At 38.2% G+C, this 18,117-nt stretch overlaps 1 protein-coding gene across 2 annotated transcripts in view; it reads right to left on the reverse strand.

The window, feature by feature from the left end:
* COPG2 (COPI coat complex subunit gamma 2) overlaps positions 1-18,117 on the reverse strand; it is a 195,203-nt gene that overhangs the window by 139,229 nt on the left and 37,857 nt on the right. For both annotated transcript variants that reach the window (XM_053554026.1, XM_053554025.1), the window contains exon 6: positions 1,107-1,182. In XM_053554026.1, coding sequence (XP_053410001.1) covers positions 1,107-1,182 — 76 coding nt within the window. The remainder of the gene's footprint in view (positions 1-1,106; positions 1,183-18,117) is intronic.

Consider the following 18,117-nt stretch of genomic DNA (forward strand, 5'->3'; position numbering starts at 1 on the left):
TGACAACAAATCAGCAAAGGAACAAAAAATATTAAGCTATTTCTGGTACACCTTCTAGAACCTTGATTTACTAGATTTGCAGTTTGACCCTGTTCAACCTTTAAAACTTGAGAAGCAGGTGGGTAGAGGGAAGGGGATTGGTGGGATTACACCAGCGGTGCATCTTACAAGGGTATATGTGAAACTTGGTAAACGGTCTGTGAAGTTAGTGAATGATGCCCCATGATCATATCAATGTACACAGCTATGATTTAATAAAAAAAAAAAAAAAACTTGAGAAGCCTGCAAACACACACATAAAATATACCCAAGCACGGATATATAGCTATTATTATTGTTATTGTTATTATTACTACTTTAGAGACAGGGTTTTGCTATGTTGCCCAGGCTGTACTCAATTCCTGGGCTCCTGAGTAGTAGGGACTATAGATAGACATGTGCTACCCTGCCACGCCTGTTATTCAATTTGCTTAGGAATACCATTTCAACCTTTCCTACTCAGTTTCCAGAAAGGGACAGTCTAACATACTAGATGATCTCAGCCTTCCAGGACTGGATCAAGGTTAAACACCTGACTTGGACTCATTTGAATATAAACTACTGGCCTCCTAGTGGCTAATCAGATTCTTTTAGATACTTGAAGAAGGGGGCCTGAATTTGGCAAATAATGAATCACCACACCAATTACTTTAGAAATCTTGCTGCTGAGTTCCTTAGAATGGCCTTATTTTTTGTTCTGATGTCTGGCTATAAACTTTATCTGAAATTCTGAGAGATCTATGTCCTATAATAAAGTTAATTTCTTCAATTATTATTGAGACAAACCTGAATAGGTTTTTACTTCCTGCAAGTAATGTGCCCTGAATATAACAAAGTCATGGGAGCAAATACGCAGACGAAATGGACTAAAAAGGAAAAAATGGGGTGGGGCAGGTGGGGGGGTGGGGGAAGAAGGTCTGGAACCACAAAAGTCTTTCTGGTGATCATGTTTCTCTTATACTGAAGATTCCTGAAATCAGACTAGGGAATCCTACTAAATCTATACAGCCATCTGCAGATAAACATAGTCTTCCTTTTGATAACTCAGTAAAACAAAAAGAACTTACATCAGTGATTCTGCAGAGAGCCCTGATGGCTGGGCCTCGGTACACATCTTCCTTTCCAGTCATGTCCTTAGTCAGACTAAGAAAAATCAAATTAGTTTAGATGAAATCAATTAAAACTTTCTTTCTTATGGAGTCCACCCATATTACTCCAAAAGCTAATTTCCAATTGTCTTCATAATTTCCTAAATGCAGCTACTGATTCAACAAATATTTACCGAGCATTTTCTTTGCATAAATGCCAAAACTATTGACCATCCTAAATCTTAAGAATACAGTGAATGATACACAATACAAAGTCCTTTGGCCTTTATGGAACTTACATCCTAGTAGGATACAGAAAATAATCACATTTCTAAAACCCCACAATTTTAGATCTAATGGTAATTGGCATAAAAAATAAAATGAGGTCTTAATAGCATCTGGGAACTTGAAAATAAAAATAAAAATAAAACAAGACAATGGTATAGAGAGGCCTAGGCTGGTATCTCCCCAAATCCTAAGACCCATTAGATTAGACATAACTTTTATAAGAAATTAACAAAAAGTATTAACTCATTAGGTATCTCTCTTTTTCAGGAATAGCTCCTAAAATGATAATCATAAATGGCTTCACATCTTTCTGCTGAGCTTCAAAAACAGGCAGAGGAATGTGGACTGGGCGGCAGAATTTCATTCCGCCTCCTTCGCTTGCTCTCCATGCACTTATACTACCCACAGACTATCACTTTCTCCCCTCCCATAACTCCTCTCACACAATCTCAAATGGCTGCAACCCTGACTCACGCGCTTAGGACAGCAGGAGGAAAAAGTTGTAAATAATTTTTTCTATTATAAAAGTAATTCATTCATATAACAATACCTTTCAAAATATTCAGTAATAGAGTCAGATATGCATCATTAATAATTGCTAAAATTACTGCATTAAAAGAATGTTGGGGGAAGGTTGGGGAAATGGATAATCCCGAACAGTCTCCCAGTAAAACATTCAGTTAATTTTAGTGAAAGTAGTATGGCAGGAGTCCATATGGTTGTTGTTGTTTCCCCAGATGGTAGCCATTATCCTAAATTAATGATTCATTTTTATTTTTGCATTGATTGAAAATGTCTTTTTATATGACTAGATTTTTGTAATGAATGGAAATGTTACCTTTTATATACTAAATTTATATATGAATTTGAGTCTTTTCTGTACTTTGTTACATTATTCCATTTTTTTCCCCTTTCCATACAAATTCATTTTATTACCGTTATCATTATACATTTTGTTATATCTAGAGACCAGGTTCCCCCTCAATAATTTTTATCAAAATATTGCCACAGACATAGACTATTTCAGATGAGATTTGTTTGTTTGTTTGTTTTTGACTGGGGCTGGGTCTCAACCCACCACCTCAAGCATATGGGGCCGGCGCCCTACCCCTTTGAGCCACAGGCACCATCTCAGATGAGATTTAGAAACATGTGTCAATATCCTATTAACATTTTGTTTGGAAGTGCCCTGCATTTCCTGCATTTATACATAAACTAACAAAGATTAACACTCTTTGATGCCCATCAATAGTTTTTTTCTTCTGATGGGTGCCATACTTTTCTTAAGTTTGCTTTTCAGTATTTCATCATTTTTATATGCCATTATAAATTGGACCTTTTCTTTCATTATATATTCAGGCACGGTGTTTAAATATAGGAAAAACTGTTCATTTAATCTCAAAATCTCCATAAGAAGGGGATCAGTATTATTCCTGTTTTATAGATGAGGAAACCAAGCACAGAATAGTTAATAACTAACCTAAAAAGTAACAGGGACAGATTTAAATAGAGACAATCTGGTATATAATATAAGTGCAATCATATTAAATTCTGTCACTTCTTTTCCAATATTATATTCTTATTTCTTTCTACCTGCAATTAGCTAATACTTGTAAAAAGTGGTAATATTGGGCTTTTATCTCATTCCTGATTTAATGGGAATGCTCCCCATTAACTATAATGCTAGTTTTGAGTTTGATATACTTTTCTTCTGTGTCAAAGAATTATGCACACCTTCCTGCTTCTCAAAAGTTCTTTAAAATAACAAGTATTACAATCTGGCAAATACTTTTTGGACATTTAAAAATAATCATGTGGTTTTTCCCTTTAATCTACTAATATAAGTAAAGTACATGAGAAGAATTCCTCATAGGAAATAATTCACGAGATCAGCCACCCACCTTTATGGTGATGAATTTTGTTTGCTAAAATTTTATTTAAGATTTTTCTATCAGAAATAAGTAATATTCTGACCAGTACTATTTTTACAAGTAAAAAGTTTGAGAAGACTCAATTGTGTACTTAGGTTTTTTTTCTTTTTTCTGGGGTCAGTTTTGATAATTTGTGTTTTCACAGAAAAACACTTACTACAAAACAGTCACACAATAATGGTCTGAATTTTCTCCATATTTATCATTATTTCTCCTCTGTTCCAATTTTATGAAAGATTTTTTTCTGAATCAGATTTATTACTTTATTTTAGTTTTGTTTAAAAAATACTTGCAGTTGATCAAAATTACTGTTTTTCCATATTATTTTCTATTAATTTATGCTTTATTTTTATCACTCTTTCCCTTGTGCTTTCCTTGGGTTTATTTTATAATTTTTTACAACTTCATAAGCAGTACACCTAATTCATTTGTTTATATTATATTATCACTATAGCAGATGCTGTGGGTTGGAACACTGAAAATACAGTCCAACTAGCCTCTTTCTGTTTGCTTTTCTTTTCCGGCTGGAAAATTAAGACTCAAACTTCCTATACTCCCTATGGCTAGGATACAGATATATAACCTAAGCTTTCCTAAGTAGACATAACCAAGTGTGACTTTAGTACAATATGTAGGGAAATAAGCTCTTAAGACAGAAACAGTTGCTTTTTCTGGCATGACTATTGTGGAACTATGGGCAGGTGATCATGGCAAGACTATATTGCTTTAAAAAGTTCTGCACTGTGGGCATTTTCCCCTGATGCACTCTTTCTGGTTCTCTAAAACACAAGCGTGGTTCTCTGGACTTCCAAGACAATCTGTGAACTACATTTAAAACGGTCACAACTGAGAACTCTGAATAATGCACCTCACTTAGTAATTTAAGTGCTAATGGCTATTAATTTTCCTCTAAGCACAATTTTAGTTGAAATCACAGGTTTTAATCATTAGATTTAAAAAATACTCTGTGATTTCAATTTTCAATTCTATATTGACCCAAAAGGTGAGATTTTTTTTCCATTTTGATATATCTAGGTATCATTTGTTTCCTTTTCTAATCTGAAAAGAACAAATAATATAATACCTACATATTTCAGATAAAGTTTGATTGCATTGAAATGAAAGAATATAGTCTCTACTATATATACACTTACTGGAATTAGGGGGTTTTCAGGAGCTGAATATTGAATACTTTCTGTTTCATGAACACTTGTAAAGGTGACTTTTCTATTATAAAGGTATAGTTTTCTTAAGTATTAATTAATCTCTATAAAGTATATTATTTGTATGCTTTATATGCTAAGGTTTCTCCTTCTTTTTATAACATGGAATGATACTTCTTTGTTTCTATAAGCATTTTTTTTTTTTTTTTTGCAGTTTTTTGGCCAGGGCTGGGTTTGAACCTGCCACCTCTGGCATATGGGGCCGGTGCCCTACCCCTTTGAGCCACAGGTGCTGCCCTCTAAAAGCGTTTTTTTTTTATTTTTGGTTTATGTACTTTGATGCTGCATTAACAAACAATAATTCATGACAGTCACTCCCTATTTTAGATATTGATAAAGTACTCTTTTTTGTCTCATTCAAAACTTTTTCCAGGCTTGGCACCCATAGCACAGTGGTTAAGGCGTCAGCCACATAATCACTGGCAGGTCCAAACCCAGCCCGAGTCAGCTAAACAGTAATGACAACTCCAACAAAAAATAGCTGGGTGTTGTGGCAGGTGCCTGTAGTTCCAGCTACTTGGGAAGCTGAGACAAGTTAATAACTTAAGCCCAAGAGTTTGAGGTTGTTGTGAGCTGTGATGCCACAGCATCTACTGAGGGTGACATAGTGAGACTCTGTCTCAAAAAAAAAAAAACAAAAAACTTTTTGTATAGAATTCAATTTTTTGATATTAATATCATGACCCAAGCTTTCACCCATTCTTGTTTTTATTATGGGTACATAATAGTTTATGTACCTTATAATCTTTATTGTTTTCTTTGTGTTTTTGCAGTTTTTGGCCGGGGCTGGGTTTGAAACCACCACCTCCAGCATATGGGGCTAGCGCCCTACTCCATTGAGCCACAGGCGCCGCCCAGTACCTTGTAATCTTTATAGGGTACATGTGATGTTTTAGTACAGGCATACAATATGAATTAATCAAATCAGCATAATTAGAGTATCCATCACCTAAGGCATTTATCATTTCTTTGTGTTAAGAATATTCCAGGGCAGTGCCTGTGGCTCAAAGGAGTAGGATGCTGACCCCATATGCCAGAGGTGGCGGGTTCAAACCCAGCCCAAGCCAAAACTGCAAAAAAAAAAAAAAAAAAAAAGAACATTCCAATTCCCCCCTTTTAGACATTTTAAGGTATAGCTTAACTTACTGTTTGTTACAGTCACTTAGTTGTACTATTTCACTCAACCTAACTATATTTTTGCAACTGTTAGAATACGTAGTCAGTTAGGGATGAACAAGGGAGGAGGGAATGGAAAAGTTAGTCAGCCAACCGTAACAAACAGACTTGAGAAGAAAGGAACCATTAATTTCCTAGCATTGAACAGGTACAAAGTGACCCTTTCCTCATTATATCACTATTACAATAAAGTAACATTGTTGGTTAGATTCCCCCCCACCTTGGGAAAAAGAGAGGAAGTACGAGTAAGAACTGAAGTTGGATAGAATGAACACTTCCACCCACCACCCTTCTTTGATTTCAACAAATAAAAACAGCAAATGCTTGGGGTTTAGGGCAGCTGTTCTTTTCAAGCCTGCCTGCTCCTTTTCTTCAGGGTATATTTTTGCTTCTGCATAGCCTTTCTATAACTTTCTGCTTATGTCCAATAAATTTGCTACAATCGCTCAATTGTGTGTATATCCTGAAATTCCTTTCTGCAATGTTAGTAAGAACTTTTATACCAGTTATACACTCAATAACCATTCCCACTTTATCCCCATCCTCTTTACATCTTTTTTTTTTAAGTTAGAGCCTAAAAATAATTTCTTTTTTTTTATTAAATCATAGCTATGTACATTTATGCAATCATGGGGCACCATACACTGGTTTTATAGACCATTTGACACATTTTCATCACACTGGTTAACACAGCCTTCCTGGCAATTTCTTAGTTATTGTGTTAAGACATTTAAATTCTACATTTACTAAGTTTCACATATACCCTTGTAAGATGCACCGCAGGTGTAATCCCACCAATCACCCAACCACCACTCACCTCCCCACTCCCTCCCCTCCCTTTCCCCTTTACCCGTATTCTTACGTTATAACTGGCTTATACCTTTCATGTAAAAACCATAAATTAGTTTCATAGTAAGGCTGAGTACATTGGATAGTTTTTCTTCCATTCTTGAGATACGTTACTAAGAAGAGTATGTTCCAGCTCCATCCATGTAAACATGAAAGATCTTTCTTTAAGGCTGCATAATATTCCATGGTGTACATATACCACAATTTACCAATCCATTCGTGTTTCGATGGGCACTTGGGCTTTTTCCACGACTTAGCAATTATGAATTGGGCTGCAATAAACATTCTGGTACAAATATCTTTGTTATGATGTGATTTTTGGTCTTCTATGTATATGCCTAGTAGAGGAATTATAGGATTGAATGGTAGATCTATTTTTAGGTCTCTAAGTGTTCTCCAAACATCTTTCCAAAACGAATGTATTAATTTGCATTCTCACCAGCAGTGTAGAAGCGTTCCCGTTTCTCCACATCCACGCCAACATCCCTGGTCTTGGGATTTTGTGATATGGGCTAATCTTACTGGAGTTAGATGATATCTCAAAGTAGTTTTTATTTGCATTTCTCTGATGATTAAAGATGATGAGCATTTTTTCATATGTCTGTAGGCCGTGCGCCTGTCTTCTTCAGAGAAGTTTCTCTTCAAGTCCTTTGCCCAGCCTGCGATGGGATCACTTGTTCTTTTCTTGCTTATACGTTAGAGTTCTCTGTGGATTCTGGTTATTAAACCTTTGTCAGAGACATAACCTGCAAATATCTTCTCCCGTTCTGATAGCTGTTTGCTTGCTTTACTTACTGTGTTCTTGGCTGTGCAGAAGCTTTTTAGTTTGATCAGGTCTCAGTAGTATATTTTTGAAGCTCCTTCAATTACCCGGGGGGTCTTCCTCAAAAAATACTCGCCCAGACCGATTTCCTTAAGGGTTTTCCCTGCACTCTCTTCTAGTATTTTTATAGTTTCATGTCTTAAATTTAAATATTTTATCCAGTAAGAGTCTATCTTAGTTAATGCTGAAAGGTGTGGGTCCAGTTTCAGTCTTCTGCAGGTTGCCAGCCAGTTCACCCAGCACCATTTGTTAAATAGGGAATCTTTTCCCCACTGAATGTTTTTAATTGGCTTGTGAAAGATTAAATAACGATAAGTAGCTGGATTCATCTTTTGGTTCTCTATTCTGTTCCAGACATCTACTTCTCTGTTTTTGTGCCAGTACCATGCTTTTTTGATCACTATCGATTTATAGTATAGTCTGATGTCTGGTAGCATGATTCCTCCTGCTTTGTTTTTATTTCTGGGTAATGTCTCGGTTATTCAAGGTTTTTTTCTGATTCCATATAAAACGAAGTATTATTTTTTCAAGATCTTTAAAGTATGACAGTGGACCTTTAATAGGGATTGCATTAAAATTGTATATTGCTTTGGGTAGTATGGACATTTTAACAATGTAGATTCTTCCCAGCCATGAGCATGGTATGTTTTTCCATTTGTTAACATTTTCAGCTATTTCTTTTCTTAGTTTCATAGTTCTCTTTATAGAGATCTTTCACGTCCTTTGTTAGATAAACTCCCAAATATTTCATCTTCTTTGGCACTACTGTGAATGGAATAGAGTCCTTAACTGTTTTTTCAGCTTGACTATTGTTGTATATATAAAGGCTACCGATTTATGAATGTTGATTTTGTAACATGAAATGCTGCTGTATTCCTTGATCACTTCTAAGAGTTCTGTAGTAGAATCCCTAGTGTTTTCCAGATATACAATCATATCATCTGCAAAGAGTGAAAGTTTGATCTCTTCTGACCCTATATGGATACCCTTGATAGCCTTTTCTTCCCTAATTGCGGGGGCTAAAACTTCCATTACAATGGTAAAGAGCAGTGGAGACAATGGGCAACCTTGTCTGGTTCCTGATTTGAGTGCAAATGATTTCAATTTAACTCCCTTCAATACGATATTGGCTGTGAGTTTGCTGTAGATGGCCTCTATCAGTTTAAGAAAAGTCCCTTCTAGACCAATTTTCTTAAGTGTTCTGATCATTAAGGGCTGCTGGATATTATCAAAAGCTTTTTCTGCATCAATTGAGAGAATCATACAGTCTTTGTTTTTTAATTTGCTTATGTGCTGAATTATACTTACAGATTTATGGATAATGAACCAACCTTGAGAACCTGGGATAAAACCGACTTGGTCATGATATATAATTTGTTTGATGTGTTGCTGGATTCTGTTTGTTAAGATATTGTTGAATATTTTTGCATCTATATTCATTAGTGATATTGGTCTATAATTTTCTTTTCTTGTTGGGTCTTTTCCTGGTTTGGGGATCAGGGTGATGTTTGCTTCATAGAACATGTTGGGTTGTCTTCCTTCTTTTTCTACATTTTGGAACAGGTTGAATAATATAGGTACTAACTCTTCTTTAAAGGTTTGGTAAATTCCGACATGAAATCATCTGGTCCCAGGCTTTTCTTTTTAGGGAGGTTTTATATGGTTGATGCTATTTCAGAACTTGATATGGGCCTGTTAAACATTTCCACTTGATTCTGGCTAAGTCTTGGAAGGTGACATGCTTCCAAGTATTGGTCAATTTCCTTCAGATGTTCATATTTCTGAGAATAAAGTTTCTTGTAATATTCATTAAGGATTTTTTGAATTTCTGAGGGGTCTATTGTTATTTCGTCTTTGTCGTTTCTGATTGATGAGATTAGAGATTTTACTCTTTTTTTCCTGGTTAGGTTAGCCAAAGGTTTATCTATTTTATTGACCTTTCCAAAAAACCAACTTTTTGATTTATTGATCTGTTGTATAATTCTTTTGTTTTCAATTTCATTTAATTCTGCTCTAATTTTGGTTATTTCTTTTCTTCTACTGGGTTTGGGGTTGGAATGTTCTTCCTTTTCCAGTTGCTTGAGATGTCCCATTAAGTTGTTAACTTCCTCTCTTTCCGTTCTCTTGAGGAAGGCTTGCAGTGCTATAAATTTCCCTCTTAGGACTGCCTTTGCGGTATCCCAGAGGTTCTGATAATTTGTGTCTTCATTGTCGTTTTGTTCCAAAAATTTGGCAATTTCCTTCTTAATCTCATCTCTGACCCACCTATCATTCAGCATAAGGTTATTTAACTTGCATGTTTTTGTATGAGTATGCAGATTCCTGTTGTTACAGAGCTCAAATTTTATTCCATGGTGGTCCGAGAAGATGCAAGGAATAATTTCTATTCCTTTAAATTTACTGAGGTTAGACTTGTGACCTAAGATGTGATCAATGTTGGAGTACGTTCTGTGGGCTGATGAGAAGTATGTGTATTCAGTTTTGTTGGGATGAAATGTTCTGTAGATGTCTGCTATATCCAAATGTTGGATGGTTAGGTTTAAATCTAAAATTTCTTTGCTCAGCTTCTTATTGGAGGATTGATCCAACACTGCCAAAGGAGTGCTGAAATCTCCCACTATTAAGGAGCTGGAGGAAATCAAGTTGCTCGTGTCTGTTACACTTTCTCTTATAAATTGAGGTGCATTCTGGTTGGGTGCATAGATATTAATAATTGAAATCTCATCATATTGAGTATTACCCTTTACAAATATGAAGTGACCATTCTTATCCTTCCTTACTTTTGTTGGTTTAAAGTCTATTGTATCTGCAAATAGAATTGCAACACCTGCTTTTTTCAGATTACCATTTGCCTGAAATATGGATGACTATCCTTTCACAATGAGTCTATATTTGTCTTTTAAGGTAAGATGTGACTTTTGTATGCAGCAAATATCTGGCCTGAGTTTCTGTATCCAGTCAGCTAACCTGTGCCTCTTTAGAGAACAGTTTAAGCCATTCACATTAATAGAGAATATTGGCAAGTCCGGTAAAATTTTGGGTATCAAGTTTTTCGAAAGTCCAGTGGACATTTTTAATCCTTTTGCCACTGTAGAAGTTGGAGTTTGATCAAAAATTTCTGAGTGAATTTACTTTTGTGGTAGAGGATTGGGCTCATCATTATGGAGGATAGGTCTGAGAATATCCTGAAGAGCTGGTTTGGTTATAGCAAATTTCTTCAACATATGAACGTCATTAAAGTATTTAATTTCTCCATTATAAATGAAATTCAGTTTAGCTGGATACAGGATCCGGGGTTGAAAGTCATTTTGCTATAGGAGATTAAAAGTCAATGACCATCCTAGTCTGGCTTGAAAAGTTTCAGCAGAGAGATATGCAGTCATTCTAATATTCTTCCCTTTGTATGTATTTCTTATGTCTGGCTGCTTTCAGAATTTTCTCCTTCATATTAACTTTAGTGAAGTTAATTATGATATGCCTGGGGGAGGTCTTATTTGGATTGATTCATGCTGGGGTTCTGAAAATGTCTGCTATCTGAATTTCAGAATCTCTTGGTATGTCTGGAAAATGCTCTTTCATAATTTCATGGAGAAGAGCCTCTGTGCCTTGCGAAGCCACTTCTTCACTTTCAGGGATTCCAATGAGGTGGATATTAGCCTTCTTCGAATTATCCCACAGATCTCTGAGAGAATGATCCATTTTTGCTCTCCATTTCTCTTCCTCTTTGAGAGTTTGGGAGCATTCAAAGGCTTTGTCTTCAATTTCAGAAATTCTTTCTTCTGCTTGCTCCACTGTGTTACTGTATTTTTCAGATCTTTGAGGGGGGCAAATTCTTGCATCAGTGCGTCAAAATCTTTGGCAGTTTTGTCTTTAAATTTGTTAAATTCTTGAAGACAACTTTTGAATTTCTCGAATTTCTAATTCTGACTTTTGAATTGCTGCTCAAATTACTAATTCCAAATTTTCCTCCATTTTATTAATCTTGTTTGCTATCCAAATTCTGAATTCAATTTCTGATATTTCGGCCAGCTGTTTATGAATGGGATCTTCAGTTACATCCGCCATATCTTTCCTTGGGGGTGTTGATCTATTCTGGTTATTCATGTTACCAGAGTTTTTCCACTGATTCCGCCCCATGATTGTTTTACACCATTTAATTTTTCCCCTGGAGCTTTGTCGAGGACCCATACAGTGCTATAGCCTGAGAAACTGGGGACCTGTTTGGTGTGGTGGGTCTAAGTGGTTCTGTCTTGTTTCCAACTGGTCTCAGTTTGACCCTAGTGAAACAGTTACTCTGGGTTGAAGTCTCAGCTGTGGAGAAATACCAGCAATTAAGTCACCACCCCCCACTCAGGCAACAATTGGAAAAGGAAAATCAAATCTTCCTACAACCACACACCCAGGGCATCCCCTGAATAGTCCTCGGGTGATTGGTTCAGTTCAAAAGGTCCAAATCCATTGTCTCAGTCAGCACCTGTCTCAGGTGGGAGAGTTTAAAAGATCTCTGGCAACTGGATCACAGGGGTCTGGTGACTACTCAGATATGGCTTGCTCCAGTGCTTGGTCCTGCAGGGCTTTGACCCAGTTGCCTGAAGTGAACAGATACTCCAGGGGTTTGCACCTGCCTGAATCACAAGGAAATCTATTTCTGCTCAGCCAGGCCGCTGCGTTCTGCCTCCATCTAGCAGGGTGAGGTGAGGCCTGACAACCTCGGGTGCTTGGTGGAGACTGGGGGGTGTTCACTCAGTTTCAGCACCACCCGTTTGATGTTACTGACAGAATAGAACAGAACAGAACAACTTTGCAGGAATTTGTTTCTGTCCCTGATAAATTCCCCTGCAGAAGAGAAGCTGTTTTGAGTTCCAAGAGCCTATGCCTAGGCCCTGTCTTTGCTCCTGCAGGTTTGTATTCGGTTACCTATCAGTTCTAGCCTCCTGAACTTTTTCTATAGGCTGTTAATCCTGTCTTCCTCTGTCTATCGGCTGATGATCCCCTGAGGGCCAGGTCTTCCTTTGTCTATAGGCTGACGATACCCTGAGGGCCGGGTGCGTCTTAGGCTCAGTAAAGCGGTCCTCTGGGTCAGCCCTGCCCTGTGAGCGTGTGTTTCTAGTCCCCGTGCTCCACCCAGGCCAGTACCACCTCAGGCAAACCTTTTACTCATAGGGTCTGCTTTTCCGTCCCAGATCTGTTCCGTGTGGTTGCTACCTGAGTAGATGCCCGGCCTCCTCTAGTTGCCCAGGGAGACAGGGGGTGTGACTTCAGAATATCCGGAAGTGAGCCCTATTATTGCTAAAAGACGGCTGCTGCTCTGGTCCTCAGGGCACCGCTGCTCCAGTGTGGTTCCCTCTCAGCCGACCGTCCTCTCCTCACTCCTGTGCCCCAGAGTCAGCACTGACCAGCTGCAGTTTAGCCCTTGTCCACACCCCTCGAGAAATCACCCAAGAATCTGGACTCCTGGGGGACAGGCCTCCACACCTCTGAGTGAGTGGAGGGGAGTGCTGTGAGCTCAGAGTTGCAGGTGGAGATTATATACAGTTTTATAGATTTATGCCTGGCAGGAGAACACCGTGGCACCCTAATAGGGGTGGTAGGTCCAGTTTTTAGAGGGTCTCTCCTGTGGAGTGTAGTGGGAGGACCTTTGAACTCTGCTCGTTTGTTTGTGGGGCACTCCGGTCGTTCTCATGGGGGAGGGGATTCCCGTGCACTTGGTGATGGATTTTGTACCATTTGTTTGTATCCGTGGGGTCGCAGCTCGCCTCAGTGGGGTTGATGTGTGTTCTTCAACCTTCTCTCTTGGTGCAGCTCTAATCCACCAGGTTACTTGCTTAATTTCTGTCCTTTAACTCTCCTTCTGGACGGGAGCCTTGTGCACAATTCTGGAGGCTGAGAGGTCCAAGATCCAGACACAGCAGATTCAGTGTCTGGTGATGGCTTGCTCTTGGTTTCAAATGGCACTTTTGCTGCTGTGTCCTCAGGTGAAAAACCCTCTTTACATCTTTTTATCCTTCCCAGCCTTTGGTAATCATCATTCTACTTTCTTGCCTTAATGAGATCAATTACTTTCAATATTTAGCTCCCACATATGAATGACAATGTTCAAGATTTGTTTTCCTGTGCTTGGCATATTCTTAACATAATGTTCTCTAGTTCCATCCATGTTGTTGCAAATGGCAGGATTTCTCATTTTTGCGGCTATATAATATTCCATTATGTATATACACCACAATTTCTTTATCTGTTTATCCAATGATAGATACTTAGGTTGATTCCAAATCTTGGCTATTGTGATAGTGCTTCAATAAACATGCAAGTACAGACCCCTTTTCCATATACGGAATTCCCCTCCTTTGGATGATAGATACTCAGCAGTGGGATTACTGGGTCACATGATAGTTCTATTTTTGAGACACCTGCATAAATGGTTACACTAATTTAACTTTCTGCTAACAGTGTTCAAGGCTTCTCCTTTCTCTACAATCTCACTAGCCATTTGTCACTGCCTTTTATTTTAACTGGAGTAAGATGATATCTCAATTTAGTTTTGATTTGCATTTCTCTGATGACTAATGATGTTGAGCACTTTTTCACATACCTGTTGGCCGTACATATGTCTTCTTTGGAGAAATGTCTATTCAGATGCCTTTAATTGGATTATTAGATTTTTTTTTCTATTGAGTTGTTAGAGCTCCTTATCTATATGTATATCTAGATATTAAAAGTTTGTCATGTGGGTAGTTTACAAATATCTTCTCCCATTCTGTAGACTGTCTCTTCACTTGGGTGATTATTTCCTTTGATGTGCAGAAGCTTTTCAGTTTGACACTAGCCTATTTTGTTGAATTCTGCTTTGGTTTCCTATGCTTTGGGGATATTATTCAGGAAGTACTTGCCTATACCAGTACCTTAAAGAATTTTCCCAATGTTTTCTTCTAATAGTTTCATAGTTTGAAGTCTTAAATTTAAGTCTTTAATCCACTTTGATTTGCTTTTTTGTACATGGTTAAGAGATAAGGATCTAGTTTCATTCTTCTGCATATGAATGTCCAGTTTTCCCAGCACCATTTTTTGAAGAGACTGTTATTTCCCCTTTAAATGCTCTTGGCACTTTTGTTGAAGATAAGTTCACTACAGATGTGTGGCTTTATTTCTGGGTTCTCTATTCTGTTCCACTAGTGTACGTGTCTGTTTTTATGCCAATATCACACTGTTTTATAGCTCTTATAAACAAGATTACTTGCTTGGTTTCTTTCTCAGATTGTTTACTGTTAACCTATAGAAATGCTATTGATTTTTATATGTTAATTTTGTATCCTGCAACTTTAGTGAATTTGTTTATGAATTCTAATAGCTTTTTCATGGTTTTCCTAGATATAAGATCATAACATCTACAAACAAGAATAATTGAAACCTGTATTTTTAAATTTCATTTCATTTCACTGTCACTATGGCTAAAGTGCATCATCAAACCTCACTGCAACTTCAAACTCCTCGGCTCAAGTAATCTTCTTGCCTCAGCCTCATAATCAACAAGGACTACAGGTGTGTGCCACTATGCCCACATAAAATTTTTGTATTTTTCTGTAGAGACAGGGTCTCACTGTCGCTCAAGCTGGTCTTAAACTCCCAATCTCAAGTGATCCTCCTGCCTCGCCTCCCAGAGTAACAGGATCACAGGCGTGAGCCACCACTGCACCTAACCTGTCTTTCTTTCAAAGAGGTAATGTTTAGTGCTAATTCTGTCAATTTTTTGTGTGTTACATACTATTTTGAATATTTACTTTGTTTCCTATGTGGCAGAGATGTGCATTGCTTTCTGCAATGCTGGAAATGTTTCACATCATTCAATACAGTAGCCACAACCTTCACCTGGCAAAGTACCTAGCATGACTAATGAACTGATATTCAACTCTACTTGTGTTCATTATCATTGAAGTAGGCGTATATAGCTAATGGCCTAACTTAATGGACAATCTAGCTACAGTTGTGTTTTGTTTTGCTAAGTGTATGTCTTTCCTTTCTGAAATATGGAAGATTCATAAGTAGTTTTCTAGTTTTAGTTCTTTTTATGGCTACCATAAAACTTTAGACAAAATAGTTGAGCTATGAAGGCTAGAAAATTAGTGCACATAAACTTTCTCCTTTTTATCTGCCCCCATTTCTCAATTTTTGCTAGTATCATTCTTCTCGCATTATCATAGATTATAACATTTATATTCTATCTTTAATCACACATCTCACAGTGGTTAACCCTACTTCTATGACTGAATAAGTTCAATACTCACTGCTAACTCATTTTCTACAATATGTCACAGAATTAACTTCTGGTTGACCACAACTTGAATTTTTAATATCATTTCTTTAAAAAAGCTCTGGCAAGGTGCTGGAGCTCATGCCTGTAATCCTAGCACTCTGGGAGGCCAAGCCGGGTGAATTACCTGAGCTCAGAGGTTCAAAACCAGCCTGAGCAAGTCCAACAGTGAGTTTCTAAAAATGGACAGGCGTTGTGGCTGGCACCTGTAGTCCCAGCTACTTGTGAGGCTGTGGCAAGAGAATTGCTTGAGCCCAAGAGTTTGAGGTTGCTGGGAGTTATGGTGCCACAGTATCTACAGAGGGAGACGGCAACAAAGTAAGACCCTGTCTCAAAAAAAAAAAAAAAAAAAAAGCTCATAGGTGTTATGGTCCAGAATTCTATTACACCTGAAAGTCTGCTTACTGTCCTCGTACAAGTATTTGAATGACCACCTGCTCAGCTTCATCATTCCTGGATCTCATGCTCTTTTTCTTCAAACTTTGCAGACATGACCCCCATCCTTTTCTGATACTGAATAGCTGAAGCCGGACTCAGTTTTTCTCACATTTAAATGACTAGCTTTTACTGCCAGAAGTCTTAAGGACTCTTTGTTTCTCTCCATAGTACATATAACAGATTAACCACGATGCATCTTGGTGTTAGTCATTCTGTTACACTTTTTATTGGAATATAGTCTATTTTAACATGCGGATTTCTTTCTTCATGTCAGGGAAGTTTTCTTCTCTTTTATTCTTGAATGTTTTATCTATAAATTGGGTTTCTAATTCAGCAATCTCAAAAGGTTTGCCCTCTCACTGCTATTAAATTGCTTTAATCTTTTTGTTTTGCATTTCAGCAAGTGCTTATTACCTGTCAACCACTATTCTAGACACTTAGGATACTTTAGTGAGCAAAAGAGACAAAGATTCTTGCCTTCAGCAAGCATATTCTGACAGAGGACAAACTAGAAAATATTTTAGACATTACAGATTATCTGATCTCCTCACAACTACTCAGTTTTGCTGTTATAGAACAAAAGTAGCCACACACAATACATACACAAGCTTCTGGGACCACAGAACAGAACTCATAGTCAGAAAGGATTATTTCCAAACCCTGAAACCCAAAGGAGTTTATCTGATTAGATTCAAAACTGTCTCTCTTACTGGTGACTCCTTTCTTTCCTTCCATTTTCTCCCTTTTGGAATGAAAATGTATGTAATGATTCTATGCTTGTACCTCCAATGTTCTTTGGGAGTACAAAACTTGTTTTCTAGGTACACAGGTCCACAGATGAGGAGGACTTCCGCCCCAGGATGAATCCTATCCAGAAACTCACCTATCATGGATTTGTATGTTTTAGAGGATGCTATTTGAGACTTCTGAGCTATGGTATTTAATGAGATTTTGATGTTGATGTAACAGGTTATACTTTGGAAGATACTGTAAAACAGGAAATGTATTTTGCATATAGCATGGATGTAAACCTTTGGGATCCAGAGGGAAGACTGTAACAACCTAAATAATAGCCCCCAAAGGTATCAAGGTAAATTCACCTTATGTGGGAAAAGGTACTTTGCAGATGTGATTAAATTAAAGACTGAGATGGGGAGGTTATAAAAGATCATTGGAATGGACCCTAAATGTAATCACAAGTATCTTTAGAAGAGCAGTCTAAGAGAGAGAGAGCAAGATGGCGACCGAGTAACAGCTTCCTTACATCTGGGCACCGTGAGTCTGGGGAGATAGGACTCCAGGAATCTCTGGCTAGTGGGATCTGCCTATCATCACCCTAGTAAGGATACAGGGAGTCAGCAAGAGACTTCTGGACCCAAAGAGGAGGACCAAAACAGTGGAAAAACGGCAAGTGGTCGCGTGTGTTCAATCCGTCTAAACCTGCCCACAACTGTAAGTTTAGTAGCAGCGAGACTGCAAACCAGAAAGGCCTTACCTGTGAACTGTTTTGGTGTCCTTGGACCTGGCACTCAGTTGAACTGCCTTGGGGAGAGCCTGAGAGGAAGTGCGGAGGACTTTGGCCGTTGTCTAGGGCCCCAGTCTGAGTCGCTAAGCCAAACAGAGCTAAAACTGTTTGGCTGTGGGCCACAGGGAGCCATTGTGAGTGATCTGCCCTGGCAAGCTCCGCCCTCAGGGTCGCAGAGTTAGAATCCGGGTGGGAGCTGGTAACCTAGCGACTGAGTAGCCTAAGGGTGGGGTCTGAGCCGCCTTGCAGACCTAACGCTCGGGGGCAGAGTGAGACTGGTTTTGGTACACTCGGTAAGCGGATAGCCACTTCAGCAGTGATTCCAGCAACAAGCACTTCCCTGGGAAAGCTTCTGCTCAGCAAGTGAACAAGTTCAAAGTGCCTTTTAAGTGGGCTGAAGAGAGATTTAGGGTGTCGACCTGCTGGGGT

The sequence above is a fragment of the Nycticebus coucang genome, chromosome 11 (assembly GCF_027406575.1).
Source record: "Nycticebus coucang isolate mNycCou1 chromosome 11, mNycCou1.pri, whole genome shotgun sequence".
Taxonomy (NCBI): Eukaryota; Metazoa; Chordata; class Mammalia; order Primates; family Lorisidae; genus Nycticebus; species Nycticebus coucang.